Source organism: Dendrobates tinctorius, unplaced genomic scaffold (genome assembly GCF_039654945.1).
Source record: "Dendrobates tinctorius isolate UK_male_01 unplaced genomic scaffold, ASM3965494v1 ptg000005l, whole genome shotgun sequence".
NCBI classification, from domain to species: Eukaryota; Metazoa; Chordata; class Amphibia; order Anura; family Dendrobatidae; genus Dendrobates; species Dendrobates tinctorius.
The window spans coordinates 21,951,766-21,965,900 of NW_027361673.1; the positions used below are offsets into that span (position 1 = coordinate 21,951,766).

Here is a 14,135-nt window from a genome sequence, read left to right on the forward strand (position 1 = left end):
TCTGCACACACTTTTGGACACTGGACACTTGTGGATTGTGTGAGGCCCAATGAATATCTGAGCGCTATGTGACAGGCTCGATGGCACAGCTGTGACCAAAGTGACGAGAGGATAAGGGAGATTTTGAATCTCTGCACACACTTTTGGACACTGGACACTTGTGGATTGTGTGAGGCCCAATGAATATCTGAGCGCTATGTGACAGGCTCGATGGCACAGCTGTGACCAAAGTGACGAGAGGATAAGGGAGATTTTGAATCTCTGCACACACTTTTGGACACTGGACACTTGTGGATTGTGTGAGGCCCAATGAATATCTGAGCGCTATGTGACAGGCTCGATGGCACAGCTGTGACCAAAGTGACGAGAGGATAAGGGAGATTTTGAATCTCTGCACACACTTTTGGACACTGGACACTTGCGGATTGTGTGAGGCCCAATGAATATCTGAGCGCTATGTGACAGGCTCGATGGCACAGCTGTGACCAAAGTGACGAGAGGATAAGGGAGATTTTGAATCTCTGCACACACTTTTGGACACTGGACACTTGTGGATTGTGTGAGGCCCACTGACATCTGAGCGCTATGTGACAGGCTCGATGGCACAGCTGTGACCAAAGTGACGAGAGGATAAGGGAGATTTGAATCTCTGCGCACACTTTTGGACACTGGACACTTGTGGATTGTGTGAGGCCCAATGAATATCTGAGCGCTATGTGACAGGCTCGATGGCACAGCTGTGACCAAAGTGACGAGAGGATAAGGGAGATTTTGAATCTCTGTACACACTTTTGGACACTGGACACTTGTGGATTGTGTGAGGCCCAATGAATATCTGAGCGCTATGTGACAGGCTCGATGGCACAGCTGTGACCAAAGTGACGAGAGGATAAGGGAGATTTTGAATCTCTGCGCACACTTTTGGACACTGGATACTTGTGGATTGTGTGAGGCCCAATGAATATCTGAGCGCTATGTGACAGGCTCGATGGCACAGCTGTGACCAAAGTGACGAGAGGATAAGGGAGATTTTGAATCTCTGCGCACACTTTTGGACACTGGACACTTGTGGATTGTGTGAGGCCCAATGAATATCTGAGCGCTATATGACAGGCTCGATGGCACAGCTGTGACCAAAGTGACGAGAGGATAAGGGAGATTTTGAATCTCTGCGCACACTTTTGGACACTGGACACTTGTGGATTGTGTGAGGCCCAATGAATATTTGAGCGCTATGTGACAGGCTCGATGGCACAGCTGTGACCAAAGTGACAAGAGGATAAGGGAGATTTTGAATCTCTGCGCACACTTTTGGACACTGGACACTTGTGGATTGTGTGAGGCCCAATGAATATCTGAGCGCTATGTGACAGGCTCGATGGCACAGCTGTGACCAAAGTGACGAGAGGATAAGGGAGATTTTGAATCTCTGCGCACACTTTTGGACACTGGACACTTGTGGATTGTGTGAGGCCCAATGAATATCTGAGCGCTATGTGACAGGCTCGATGGCACAGCTGTGACCAAAGTGACGAGAGGATAAGGGAGATTTTGAATCTCTGCGCACACTTTTGGACACTGGACACTTGTGGATTGTGTGAGGCCCAATGAATATCTGAGCGCTATGTGACAGGCTCGATGGCACAGCTGTGACCAAAGTGACGAGAGGATAAGGGAGATTTTGAATCTCTGCACACACTTTTGGACACTGGACACTTGTGGATTGTGTGAGGCCCAATGAATATCTGAGCGCTATGTGACAGGCTCGATGGCACAGCTGTGACCAAAGTGACGAGAGGATAAGGGAGATTTTGAATCTCTGCGCACACTTTTGGACACTGGACGCTTGTGGATTGTGTGAGGCCCAATGAATATCTGAGCGCTATGTGACAGGCTCGATGGCACAGCTGTGACCAAAGTGACGAGAGGATAAGGGAGATTTTGAATCTCTGCGCACACTTTTGGACACTGAACACTTGTGGATTGTGTGAGGCCCAATGAATATCTGAGCGCTATGTGACAGGCTCGATGGCACAGCTGTGACCAAAGTGACGAGAGGATAAGGGAGATTTTGAATCTCTGCGCACACTTTTGGACACTGGACACTTGTGGATTGTGTGAGGCCCAATGAATGTCTGAGCGCTATATGACAGGCTCGATGGCACAGCTGTGACCAAAGTGACGAGAGGATAAGGGAGATTTTAAATCTCTGCACACACTTTTGGACACTGGACACTTGTGGATTGTGTGAGGCCCAATGAATATCTGAGCGCTATGTGACAGGCTCGATGGCACAGCTGTGACCAAAGTGACTACAGGATAAGGGAGATTGGATTGCTTTTGAAAAAGCAGTTTGCGGAGCAGTGGGTAAACAGCAATGCTAGCCTGTCAGGAAGCCTTAAAAAGCAGCCCAACAACCAACACCACTGATACACCACTATATAGCCTCCCCTTGCACTGCACACACAGTGACTGGTGTGTTGTGCAGGCAAAATTGCTAGCAGCAGAAGCAGTTTTTTTTTCTTCTCAGCAGGACAAAAAAAAAAATTGGGATTGCTTTTAAAAAAGCAGTTTGCGGAGCAGTGGGTAAACAGCAATGCCAGCCTGTCAGGAAGCCTTAAAAGGCAGCCCAACAACCAACACCACTGATACACCACAATATAGCCTCCCCTTGCACTGCACACACAGTGACTTGTGTGTTGTGCAGGCCAAATCGCTAGCAGCAGAAGCAGTTTTTTTGTCTTCTTCCCTGCCTAACGCTCTCCCTACAGAATCAGCAGCAACCTCTCCCTATACTGAGATCGGCAGAAGTAAGATGGCGGTCGGCGTGCACGCCCTTTTATACCCCCTGTGACGCCCACCAAAGCAAGCCAATCACTTGCATGCCCTTCTGAAAGATGGTGGTGACCCCTGCCTATGTCATCACGTTGCCCACAGTGTCCGTGGATCCTGATTGGCTGTAAAAGAGCGCAAAACAAACTTTTGAAATGCGACTTTGGCGCGTAAGTCAAGTCCGACCTCGTGGCCGACCTCATCCTAGGGTCGGGTTTCGATTCATGAAACCCAGCTTTGACAAAAGTCGGCGACTTTTGAAATTTTTCGACCTGTTTCGCTCAACTCTAGTGTTTAGGTTTCTTAATAGCATCACAATGGTGCCAATTTTAAGTTTTAAGAGATGTGATGGCATTCCTGATGGTGTCAGAGAGTTTAAAAATTCATCTGGGTAGTTTTCACATTCCTCTGCCTCATCAGCATCGACAGAATCATCACTTGTATATACAGTATAATCACCACTAATGCGATCCATTACTTTACAGTTCAGAAAATCGACGTCATCATTTTTTGGACATAGTATAGCATGTGATGCAGCAGTGTTGAGGCTTTGTTTGTCATTAACATCAATGCAAATATGGTCTCCAAAGATCTCGGTTACTATAGAGCCAGTGCAAAGGATGTCTGGAGGAATTTCAATGACATCCTCTCCAAGGTTTTGTTCATTAGACAGCTCACCATTTCCAAGTTTAAGCAACCAAGTGCTGTATTCAGGATCAGTGGAGCGCATGTTGTTGATTAGCAGTAGTCTGGTAAAATGTTGCCAATGTTCTGAATATTTAATGCAGGAATCTACAATGTCTATTCTTGTTCCATGAGCGATGACGGGAAGACATTGTCTGAAGCCTCCTCCAAGAACAATAACTTTACCTCCAAATGGTGTTTTATTTTTTCAGCAACATTTGTTGTCATGATGTCACGTAGAAGTCTATCTATCACATTCAATGCATGTTTTTGGACCATAGTGCACTCATCAATAATAAAAAGTTTTGTACTCTGTAAATGTTTTCCTGCATTTGTATCGTTTTTAATCCTGGAAACAGATGTTTCATTGATCGGAATAGGTATGCCATATAGAGAGTGGATTGTTCGGCCTCCTTGTATCAAGTTAGATGCTATTCCTGTAGTCGCTGCAGGTGACACAATTTCTCCTTGTCCTCTTAAATGATGTGTAAGTAGATGGTATAGGTAGGTCTTTCCACTGACACCAGGTCCATCGAGAAAAAAGCACTTTGGTATTAAACTGCTATTTTGTAAAGCTTCAGTAATGACATCATAGGCAAAAAGTTGCTCCTGATTAAGAGTTTCTTTCATCTCTGCAGCTTTTTTTTAACTCATAATCCTTATCATATTGTTTAAGGAGTTGTTTAATATTTTTTGCTGGGCGTGGTAAATTATAATCAGCAAAAGTTTTTCCATGGACTATGAGGACATCTTGGACATCTTTCATAGCATATCCTTCACAATCGATACACTCTTCAGTGTTGCTGTGGTATGTATGACAATAGTCTTGTAAAAAATGGTCCTTAAATTCATTCCACAATTCAAGTGGATTACTGGGGGGGCCAAAAATACAGATATAAGCAAACATGTCTCTAAGTTGGGAAGGCATGTTAAGAATGCAAGCATCTGTTAAAGTATGTCTCCAGATGCTATCATCGAATAATAATCCAAGTGCTAACGCAGCATCCTTAAAGGTTTCATGCATAACTCCATTGACGGTTTTAATGCTGTCAAAACTGGTAGCAGCTTTTACATACAGTAACAACAAACGTAAATAATAGCGTTCTTGGTCTTTCACACTAACAGTGTACATTCTTCCAATAACTGTGAGACCCCCTCGTTTTCTTTGTTCCCATATGCCTTGTTTCCAAACGTAGTGTTCTGGAATTTCGCGGTAGAAATAGTTATGTGCATTGTGGTCGATCTTATTAAGGTTGAAATACGCCATAAGTGTAGAATTGGAATTGAGCTTTTGATGGATGTTGTCTGCAGAGTCATTCTCATGAAAATAGAGTGGTTGAGAATTATTGATTGTTTATGCATAGGAAAAGCAAATATCCGCCACGCAGCCTCAGGTGCACTAACATATCTGGTATCCGTAAATTGGTGTGTTTCATCATGTTGGATGTTATTTTGGGAAATTTCAAGGTTGGCTTTGTCATGTCCTTTGTAAACGTATTTAAATAAATATTTTACACCTTGAATGGAAGCACATATTTCTACATTAATATGGCACTTGTATTTGGTGAGTAAAAATGGGTTATATGGAACTACCCATGAATTGTCAATCATCTTAGAATGGTGTTCATATGTTTTGCCAATGGGTCTGCGGTAAGTGGGATAGCCATCCTTTTCTTTGATGGTATATGGTTGGTTTTGTTTTGGGAAACCTTTGCTACACTTTCCAAGATCCATACAGGGAGAATTAGGATTGTGTTCTCCACAGGGACCATGAATCATGTGTTGAAGAACAATGTTATGGAGCTGAGGGTAGATTGTTTCATCAGGTATTTCAGCCCAGACTATATTGTCTATGTCCGCCTCAGTCCGTAATTTAGACAGGCTGTCAAGAATAATTAAAATATGAGCGTGTGGGAGACCACGCTTCTGAAATTCAATGACATGGACCATTGCAGTGACGTTTCCAAATAATCCACTGCTAATGTCTTTTAAGAGGGATTCCAGTTTAATTTTAAAGACACGTGCAACCAAGTCTGGTCTGTGTTCAACACGCTGCCACGGTTCTAAATGTGTAGTAATCTCATTCCACTTAGGATTACATGTCATGGTGATAAATAGATCTGGTCGACCATACTTTGTAACAATAGCCATAGCATCCTGGTAGCGCTGCTGCATGTTTCTTGGACTGCCTTCAAAAGAAGATGGTAAAATGACGGTTTTCCCAATAGGGATGCCCTTTTGAACCGATTTTTTGAGTAGATGTTCTTGAAGGAGGCAGTAATCCTCCACTTTTAAATCTTTTTGGTGGTTGCGGATGTAATGTAGGCGATTAGCTTCGATTTTGACATAAGCATCTACTAAATATTGCTGTGTTAGCTTACCACCATTGAGGAGTGGATTAAAGTAATTTCTGACAGATAACATATAGCAATAGTATTGGAGTTGAGTGATCCTCCTCGGACTTTTGCCTTGTTGTTTGAGTCCATCATGCCATCCTTGGTCTCCATAAAGGAAAAATATTGGATAGAGGAGGGCATCCAAATTGCTATGGAGAATACTAATTTGTTGTGTTTTTGGAGCTAAAGGGTTATGGGGATCAGGTTTTAAATGAATTAATATGTCTCTATTGAAAGGTGGCTCACCATTGTCATTTTGAAACACGACTGCTACTTCACTGACAGTGGGATTATTGTAGCGTCGAGGGTCTTGAGTACGATCTTGTTTAATAGCCATAGAGATGTTTGGCATGACAGTTCCGTTTTGTAGAGATTTAAGTTTTTCTTGTTCTTCCACATCACGTAACATTTGATAAGCTTCCACAAAAGGATTAATAGTTTGGATTTGAAGGGCAATAATGTTCATCAATGTAGGATGACATTTTTGATTTTCTTTACATCGTAAGCATTGTTCGTTTGCGGTAGTGGCATCGAGAATGTAAAGTTGGGCAAATGCGCTTTGCTGGTCATCTGAGGGATGTAGTGTTCCAGTTCTATGATAGATCTGGCCATGTATGTGGAAACAGTATGGGCCATATCCAGGAGGTGGTGAAATATTTGCACCCATGGAGGCAAAAGCAAAGGAACTGTTAATACTTTGAATATTATCCATGAAATTTTTGCTAAATTCACTTTGCCCTTTCAGCAAACGTGTAAAGACATCAGGATATTGTAGTATGGGTACATGGACTTTACCCTTCTGACAGCAGAGCGTAAAGTTGTTATCAGAAGGTATCTCTGCTACAAAATGCAAAGCTTCGCAATGCTCACATACATGGGTCATGTCACCACAGCTGTGTTCAGTAATACTATTTTCATCATTAGTGAAAATGTGAGGTTCTAGTAGAAGTGCATGTCCAACCGATGGGGTGCGCCTAGTTTTGAGACCAACGTATATTTGTCTTGGTTGCACTTTCTGCGGGCTAACTGCAGCTTGTATGTGAAGAAACTGTGCGTTGGTATTGACTAATGGTGGTATTGATAGGGCAGAAACAGATTGCTGATTAGTTATGTCAGTGAACGGAAAATAGGATGAAGTGTGGTAGTAACTTGTTCCACATGCTGATGTGGAAGCATCCTGTTGTGAGTCTACAAATAATGATGAGGAAGAAGCCGTCTGTTGTTGGCGGTGATGGCGTGCAGAGGCTTCTTCAGCCAATGTAATAGATTTAGAGTTAGGGGATTCGTGTGTGAGACGACGGCGTTTATAAGCCTTAATCTTGTCAAGTCGATGCTGTTTTTCCTCAGGAGTCTCATTAGCACGGCGTTGTTTTTGTCGTAGTGCTAAAGCTGCTTTCCTTTCACTGGCATTGGCATACTGGGCATCGGTATTGAATGGTGGTATTGATAGGGCAGAAACAGATTGCTGATTAGTTATGTCAGTGAACGGCATATGGGATGAAGTGTAGCAGTAAATTGTTCCACATGCTGATGTGGAAGCATCCTGTTGTGAGTCTAATAATAATGATGAGGAAGAGGCCGTCTGTTGTCGGCGGTGACGGCGTGCAGAGGCTTCTTCAGCCAATCTTATGGATTTAGAGTTAGGGGATTCGTGTGTGAGGCGACAGCGTTTATAAGCCTTAATCTTCTCAAGGCGATGGTGTTTTTCCTCAGGAGTCTCATTAGCACGGCGTTGTTTTTGTCGTAGTGCTAAAGCTGCTTTCCTTTCACTGGCATTGGCATACTTTTTGTTATGACTCATGTTGGCACAGGTAAAGGAGTCTATTTAGCACTTATCTGGCAGTGAAGAAGGCGTCCTGGAGTATTGTAAAGTAAACAGATACTAATTGACGCTGTAATTGCCCAGCAGTAGTTATGAAGTGGTAGTGGCAAATTGGCCCTGTAGTTAGACACGGGCAGAGGAGCAAGGCAGCAGTAGTTATGGCGGTAGAGGCAAATTGGCCCTGTAATTAGACACCGGCAGAGGAGCAAGGCAGCAGTAGTTATGGCGGTAGAGGCAAATTGGCCAAATAATTAGACACCGGCAGAGGAGCAAGGCAGCAGTAGTTATGGCAGTAGAGGCAAATTGGCCCTGTAATTAGACACAGGCAGTGAACAGTCAGAGGAGCAAGGCAGCAGTACTTATGGCGGTAGAGGCAAATTGGCCCTGTAATTAGACACCGGCAGAGGAGCAAGGCAGCAGTAGTTATGGCGGTAGAGGCAAATTGGCCCTGTAATTAGACACCAGTAGAGGAGCAATGCAGCAGTAGTTATGGCGGTAGAGGCAAATTGATCCTGTAATTAGACACCGGCAGAGGAGCAAGGCAGCAGTAGTTATGGCGGTAGAGGCAAATTGATCCTGTAATTAGACACCGGCAGAGGAGCAAGGCAGCAGTAGTTATGGCGGTAGAGGCAAATTGGCCCTGTAATTAGACACCGGCAGAGGAGCAAGGCAGCAGTAGTTATGGCGGTAGAGGCAAATTGGCCCTGTAATTAGACACCGGCAGAGGAGCAAGGCAGCAGTAGTTATGGCGGTAGAGGCAAATTGGCCCTGTAATTAGACACCAGCAGAGGAGCAATGCAGCAGTAGTTATGGCGGTAGAGGCAAATTGATCCTGTAATTAGACACCGGCAGAGGAGCAAGGCAGCAGTAGTTATGGCGGTAGAGGCAAATTGGCCCTGTAATTAGACACCGGCAGAGGAGCAAGGCAGCAGTAGTTATGGCGGTAGAGGCAAATTGGCCCTGTAATTAGACACCGGCAGAGGAGCAATGCAGCAGTAGTTATGGCGGTAGAGGCAAATTGGTCCTGTAATTATACACCGGCAGAGGAGCAAGGCAGCAGTAGTTATGGCGGTAGAGGCAAATTGGCCCTGTAATTAGACACCGGCAGAGGAGCAAGGCAGCAGTAGTTATGGCGGTAGAGGCAAATTGGCCCTGTAATTAGACACCGGCAGAGGAGCAAGGCAGCAGTAGTTATGGTGGTAGAGGCAAATTGGCCCTGTAATTAGACACCAGCAGAGGAGCAATGCAGCAGTAGTTATGGCGGTAGAGGCAAATTGATCCTGTAATTAGACACCGGCAGAGGAGCAAGGCAGCAGTAGTTATGGCGGTAGAGGCAAATTGGCCCTGTAATTAGACACCGGCAGAGGAGCAAGGCAGCAGTAGTTATGGCGGTAGAGGCAAATTGGCCCTGTAATTAGACACCGGCAGAGGAGCAATGCAGCAGCAGTTATGGCGGTAGAGGCAAATTGGTCCTGTAATTAGACACCGGCAGAGGAGCAAGGCAGCAGTAGTTATGGCGGTAGAGGCAAATTAGTCCTGTAATTAGACACCGGCAGAGGAGCAAGGCAGCAGTAGTTATGGCGGTAGAGGCAAATTGGCCTTATAATTAGACACCGGCAGTAAACAGGCAGAGGACCAAAGCAGCAGTAGTTATGGCGGTAGAGGCAAATTGGCCCTGTAATTAGACACCGGCAGAGGATCAAGGCAGCAGTAGTTATGGCGGTATAGGCAAATTGGCCCTGTAATTAGACACCGGCAGAGGAGCAAGGCAGCAGTAGTTATGGCGGTAGAGGCAAATTGGCCCTGTAATTAGACACCGGCAGAGGAGCAAGGCAGCAGTAGTTATGGCGGTATAGGCAAATTGGCCCTGTAATTAGACACCGGCAGAGGACCAAGGCAGTAGTTATGGCGGTATAGGCAAATTGGCCCTGTAATTAGACACCGGCAGAGGAGCAATGCAGCAGTAGTTATGGCGGTAGAGGCAAATTGGTCCTGTAATTAGACACCGGCAGAGGAGCAAGGCAGCAGTAGTTATGGCAGTAGAGGCAAATTAGCCCTGTAATTAGACACCGGCAGAGGAGCAAGGCAGCAGTAGTTATGGCGGTAGAGGCAAATTGGCCTTGTAATTAGACACCGGCAGTAAACAGGCAGAGGACCAAAGCAGCAGTAGTTATGGCGGTAGAGGCAAATTGGCCCTGTAATTAGACACTGGCAGAGGACAAAGGCAGCAGTAGTTATGGCAGTATAGGCAAATTGGCCCTGTAATTAGACACCGGCAGAAGACAAAGGCAGCAGTAGTTATGGCGGTAGAGGCAAATTAGCTCTGTAATTAGACACCGGCAGAGTAGCAAGGCAGCAATAGTTATGGCGGTAGAGGCAAATTAGCCCTGTAATTAGACACCGGCAGAGGAGCAAGGCAGCAGTAGTTATGGCGGTAGAGGCAAATTAGCCCTGTAATTAGACACCGGCAGAGTAGCAAGGCAGCAATAGTTATGGCAGTACAGGCAAATTGGCCCAGTAATTAGACACCGGCAGTAAACAGGCAGAGGACCAAGGCAGCAGTAGTTATGGTGGTACAGGCAATGCCAAGCGTCCGCACAGCAAGTAGGCGTGAGGTAAATGACGCAATTTCAGGAATGCAAGATGGTGTCGGCGAAATCTCATGAGATTTCGCCGACGTCGTTAACACCTCTTGCCATGTTAACCCTCAACATACCACACCGCCTCAACACACACTCCTCTCACCTTTCACCATCTCCACTCACATCCACTCGCTCTTTCACTCCACATACGACCCTTTCTCTCTCACTCCATCTCTCATACTCACACCGTCATCGTCGCTGCCCCGACATCTTCCTCCGCCGCCGCGATCCTGGATCCAGACGTTCTCCAGGCCGCCGACATGTTCTTGCGACGACGCCATCTTGGATTTCGTGAAATCCCGCGATATTCAAGATGGCGTCGCCGCAAGAACATGTCGCTGGCGTGGACGACATCGGGATCCAAAATGGCGTCGGCGTAATCTCGTGAGTTTTCGCTGACGCCTTCTTTTTGGATCCCAAGTCGTCCACGCCAGCGACATGTTCTTGCGGCGACGCCATCTTGAATATCGCGGGATTTCACGAAATCCAAGATGGCGTCGCCGCAAGAACATGTCGGCGGCCTGGAGAACGTCTGGATCCAGGATCGCGGCGGCGGAGGAAGATGTCGGGGCAGCGACGATGACGGTGTGAGTATGAGAAACGGAGTGAGAGAAAGGAACGTATGTGGAGTGAAAGAGTGAGTGGACGTGAGTGGAGGTGAAAGGTGAGAGGAGTGTGTGTTGAGGCGGTGTGGTGTGTTGAGGGTTAACATGTGCGTGTGTGTGTGGTGACGTCACCGGTTACAACTGGACGGAAGTTGTTACAACCGGAAGCTGCTTAGGGCATTTATTATTATAGATATAAATCAAGAAATATATATATACTTTTATAATGTTGATCCATGGCTAATTATATCCAGGTGTACCTTTGTCTTGTTCCTGCACTTGCCTTTCCTGCTATTTTTTATTGATTATCAATTCTTTTGTATATTTTAAATTGTTTCAATACATGATATTTTTAGCCCATTTTTTGAAAAGTTTTTCCATTTTGGTGCTTGTTTGATTCTTTTGCTTTTCTGTGGGCGTTTATTATGGGATTTTTTGGTCCCTTTTGGTGTTATATACTGGAGGTTGTGTCAAACCCAGCTCCATTGTTCTTTGACTAGCTCTGCTATACTGTGTTCAGTTGTACCCAACTAATTGTTCTCTTTTCTCTGCTCTTTGTAGAAACAGGAAGTCTCTTTTCTCTGCATAAATCATTCCATTCTTCAACTGCTGACCCAGCTTCTCCCTTCTCTGCTTCTACATAGATATTAAAAGAACTCAGCTAGTCAGTTTTTAATCAGTGATTTCATAGACCTAATGGAAAATACAGGAATTAACTTTGTAGAAAGGCAAAATGAACAACAGTAAGTACACAATGCTATATAATATGAAGACTGCACTATTTTAAGAGGATAAAACCATTAATGGGAGTGATTCTTTAACTCCCACTGATCTTCTTGTAGCCTTTATGCCACCACAGCTTCTGCTAGTACTAGTGTTGAGCATTCCGATACCACAAGTATCGGGTATCGGCCGATACTTGCTGTATCGGAATTCCGATACCGACTTCCGATATTTTTTCAATATCGGAATTCGGCATCGGAATCGGAAGTTCAAAGTTGATTGACAGCCTGACGTCATCATGAAGCGCGGTGTGTGCGCATCATGATGCGCCGTCATTTCGGGCCTTCCGGGGGTCTCTGCCGGCCTGCCGGGGGGCTGTGTGGACTGCCCGGGGTCTGTACCGGCCTGCCGGGGGGCTGTGCCAGCCTGCCGGTGGTCTGTGCACCCTGTGGGGGTCTGTACCGGCCTGCCGGGGGGCTGTGCCGGCCTGCCGGTGGTCTGTGCACCCTGTGGGGGTCTGTACCGGCCTGCCGGGGGGCTGTGCCGGCCTGCCGGTGGTCTGTGCACCCTGTGGGAGTCTGTACCGGCCTGCCGGGGGGCTGTGCCGGCCTGCCGGGGGGCTGTGCTGATGTCCGGGGGTCTGTGCAAGCATCGTCCGATGGGACAACAAGTCCCATCTGGCGATGCCTGCTACCATGACAGTGATTGACACATTAGCCAATGATGGGACAGTAGTAGTCCCATCATCCGGCTAATGTGTTAAATGTTAAAAAAAAAAAAAATAAAATACTACATACATACTACATACATATTACATGCATGCTACATACATACTACATGCTACATACATACTACATATATACTACATGCATGCTACATACATACTACATGCTACATACATACTACATATATACTACATGCATGCTACATACATACTACATGCTACATACATACTACATATATACTACATACATACTACATATATACTACATACATACTACATACATGCTACATACATGCTACATACATACTGCATGCTACATACATACTACATACATACTACATACATACTACATACATACTACATGCATGCTACATACATACTACATGCATGCTACATGCATGCTACATACATACTACATGCTACATACATACCACATACATACTACATGCTACATACATACCACATACATACTACATACATACTACATACATACTACATGCTACATACATACTACATATATACTACATGCATGCTACATGCTACATACATACCACATACATACTACATACATGCTACATGCTACATACATACTACATACATACTACATACATACTACATGCATGCTACATACATACTACATGCATACTACATGCATGCTACATACATACTACATGCTACATACATACTACATATATACTACATGCATGCTACATACATACTACATGCTACATACATACTACATATATACTACATGCATGCTACATACATACTACATGCTGCATACATACTACATATATACTACATACATACTACATATATACTACATACATACTACATACATGCTACATACATGCTACATACATACTGCATGATACATACATACTACATACATACTACATACATACTACATGCATGCTACATACATACTACATGCATGCTACATGCATGCTACATACATACTACATGCTACATACATACCACATACATACTACATGCTACATACATACCACATACATACTACATACATACTACATACATACTACATGCTACATACATACTACATATATACTACATGCATGCTACATGCTACATACATACCACATACATACTACATACATGCTACATGCTACATACATACTACATATATACTACATACATACTACATACATGCTACATACATACTACATACATACTACATACATACTACATGCATGCTACATACATACTACATGCATGCTACATGCATGCTACATACATACTACATGCTAGCTACATGCATGCTACATACATACTACATGCTACATACATACCACATACATACTACATGCTACATACATACCACATACATACTACATACATACTACATACATACTACATGCTACATACATACTACATATATACTACATGCATGCTACATGCTACATACATACCACATACATACTACATACATGCTACATGCTACATACATACTACATATATACTACATACATACTACATACATGCTACATACATACTACATACATACTACATGCATGCTACATACATACTACATGCTACATACATACCACATACATACTACATGCTACATACATACCACATACATACTACATACATACTACATACATACTACATGCTACATACATACTACATATATACTACATGCATGCTACATGCTACATACATACCACATACATACTACATACATGC

The 14,135-nt window shown here is 44.3% G+C and overlaps 1 protein-coding gene across 1 annotated transcript in view; it reads right to left on the minus strand.

The window, feature by feature from the left end:
• LOC141083656 (uncharacterized) overlaps positions 1-14,135 on the minus strand; it is a 145,335-nt gene that overhangs the window by 84,639 nt on the left and 46,561 nt on the right. Inside the window, 3 exon segments of the mRNA XM_073568034.1 lie at positions 3,511-3,724; positions 3,727-4,155; positions 4,972-6,017. Coding sequence (XP_073424135.1) covers positions 3,511-3,724; positions 3,727-4,155; positions 4,972-6,017 — 1,689 coding nt within the window.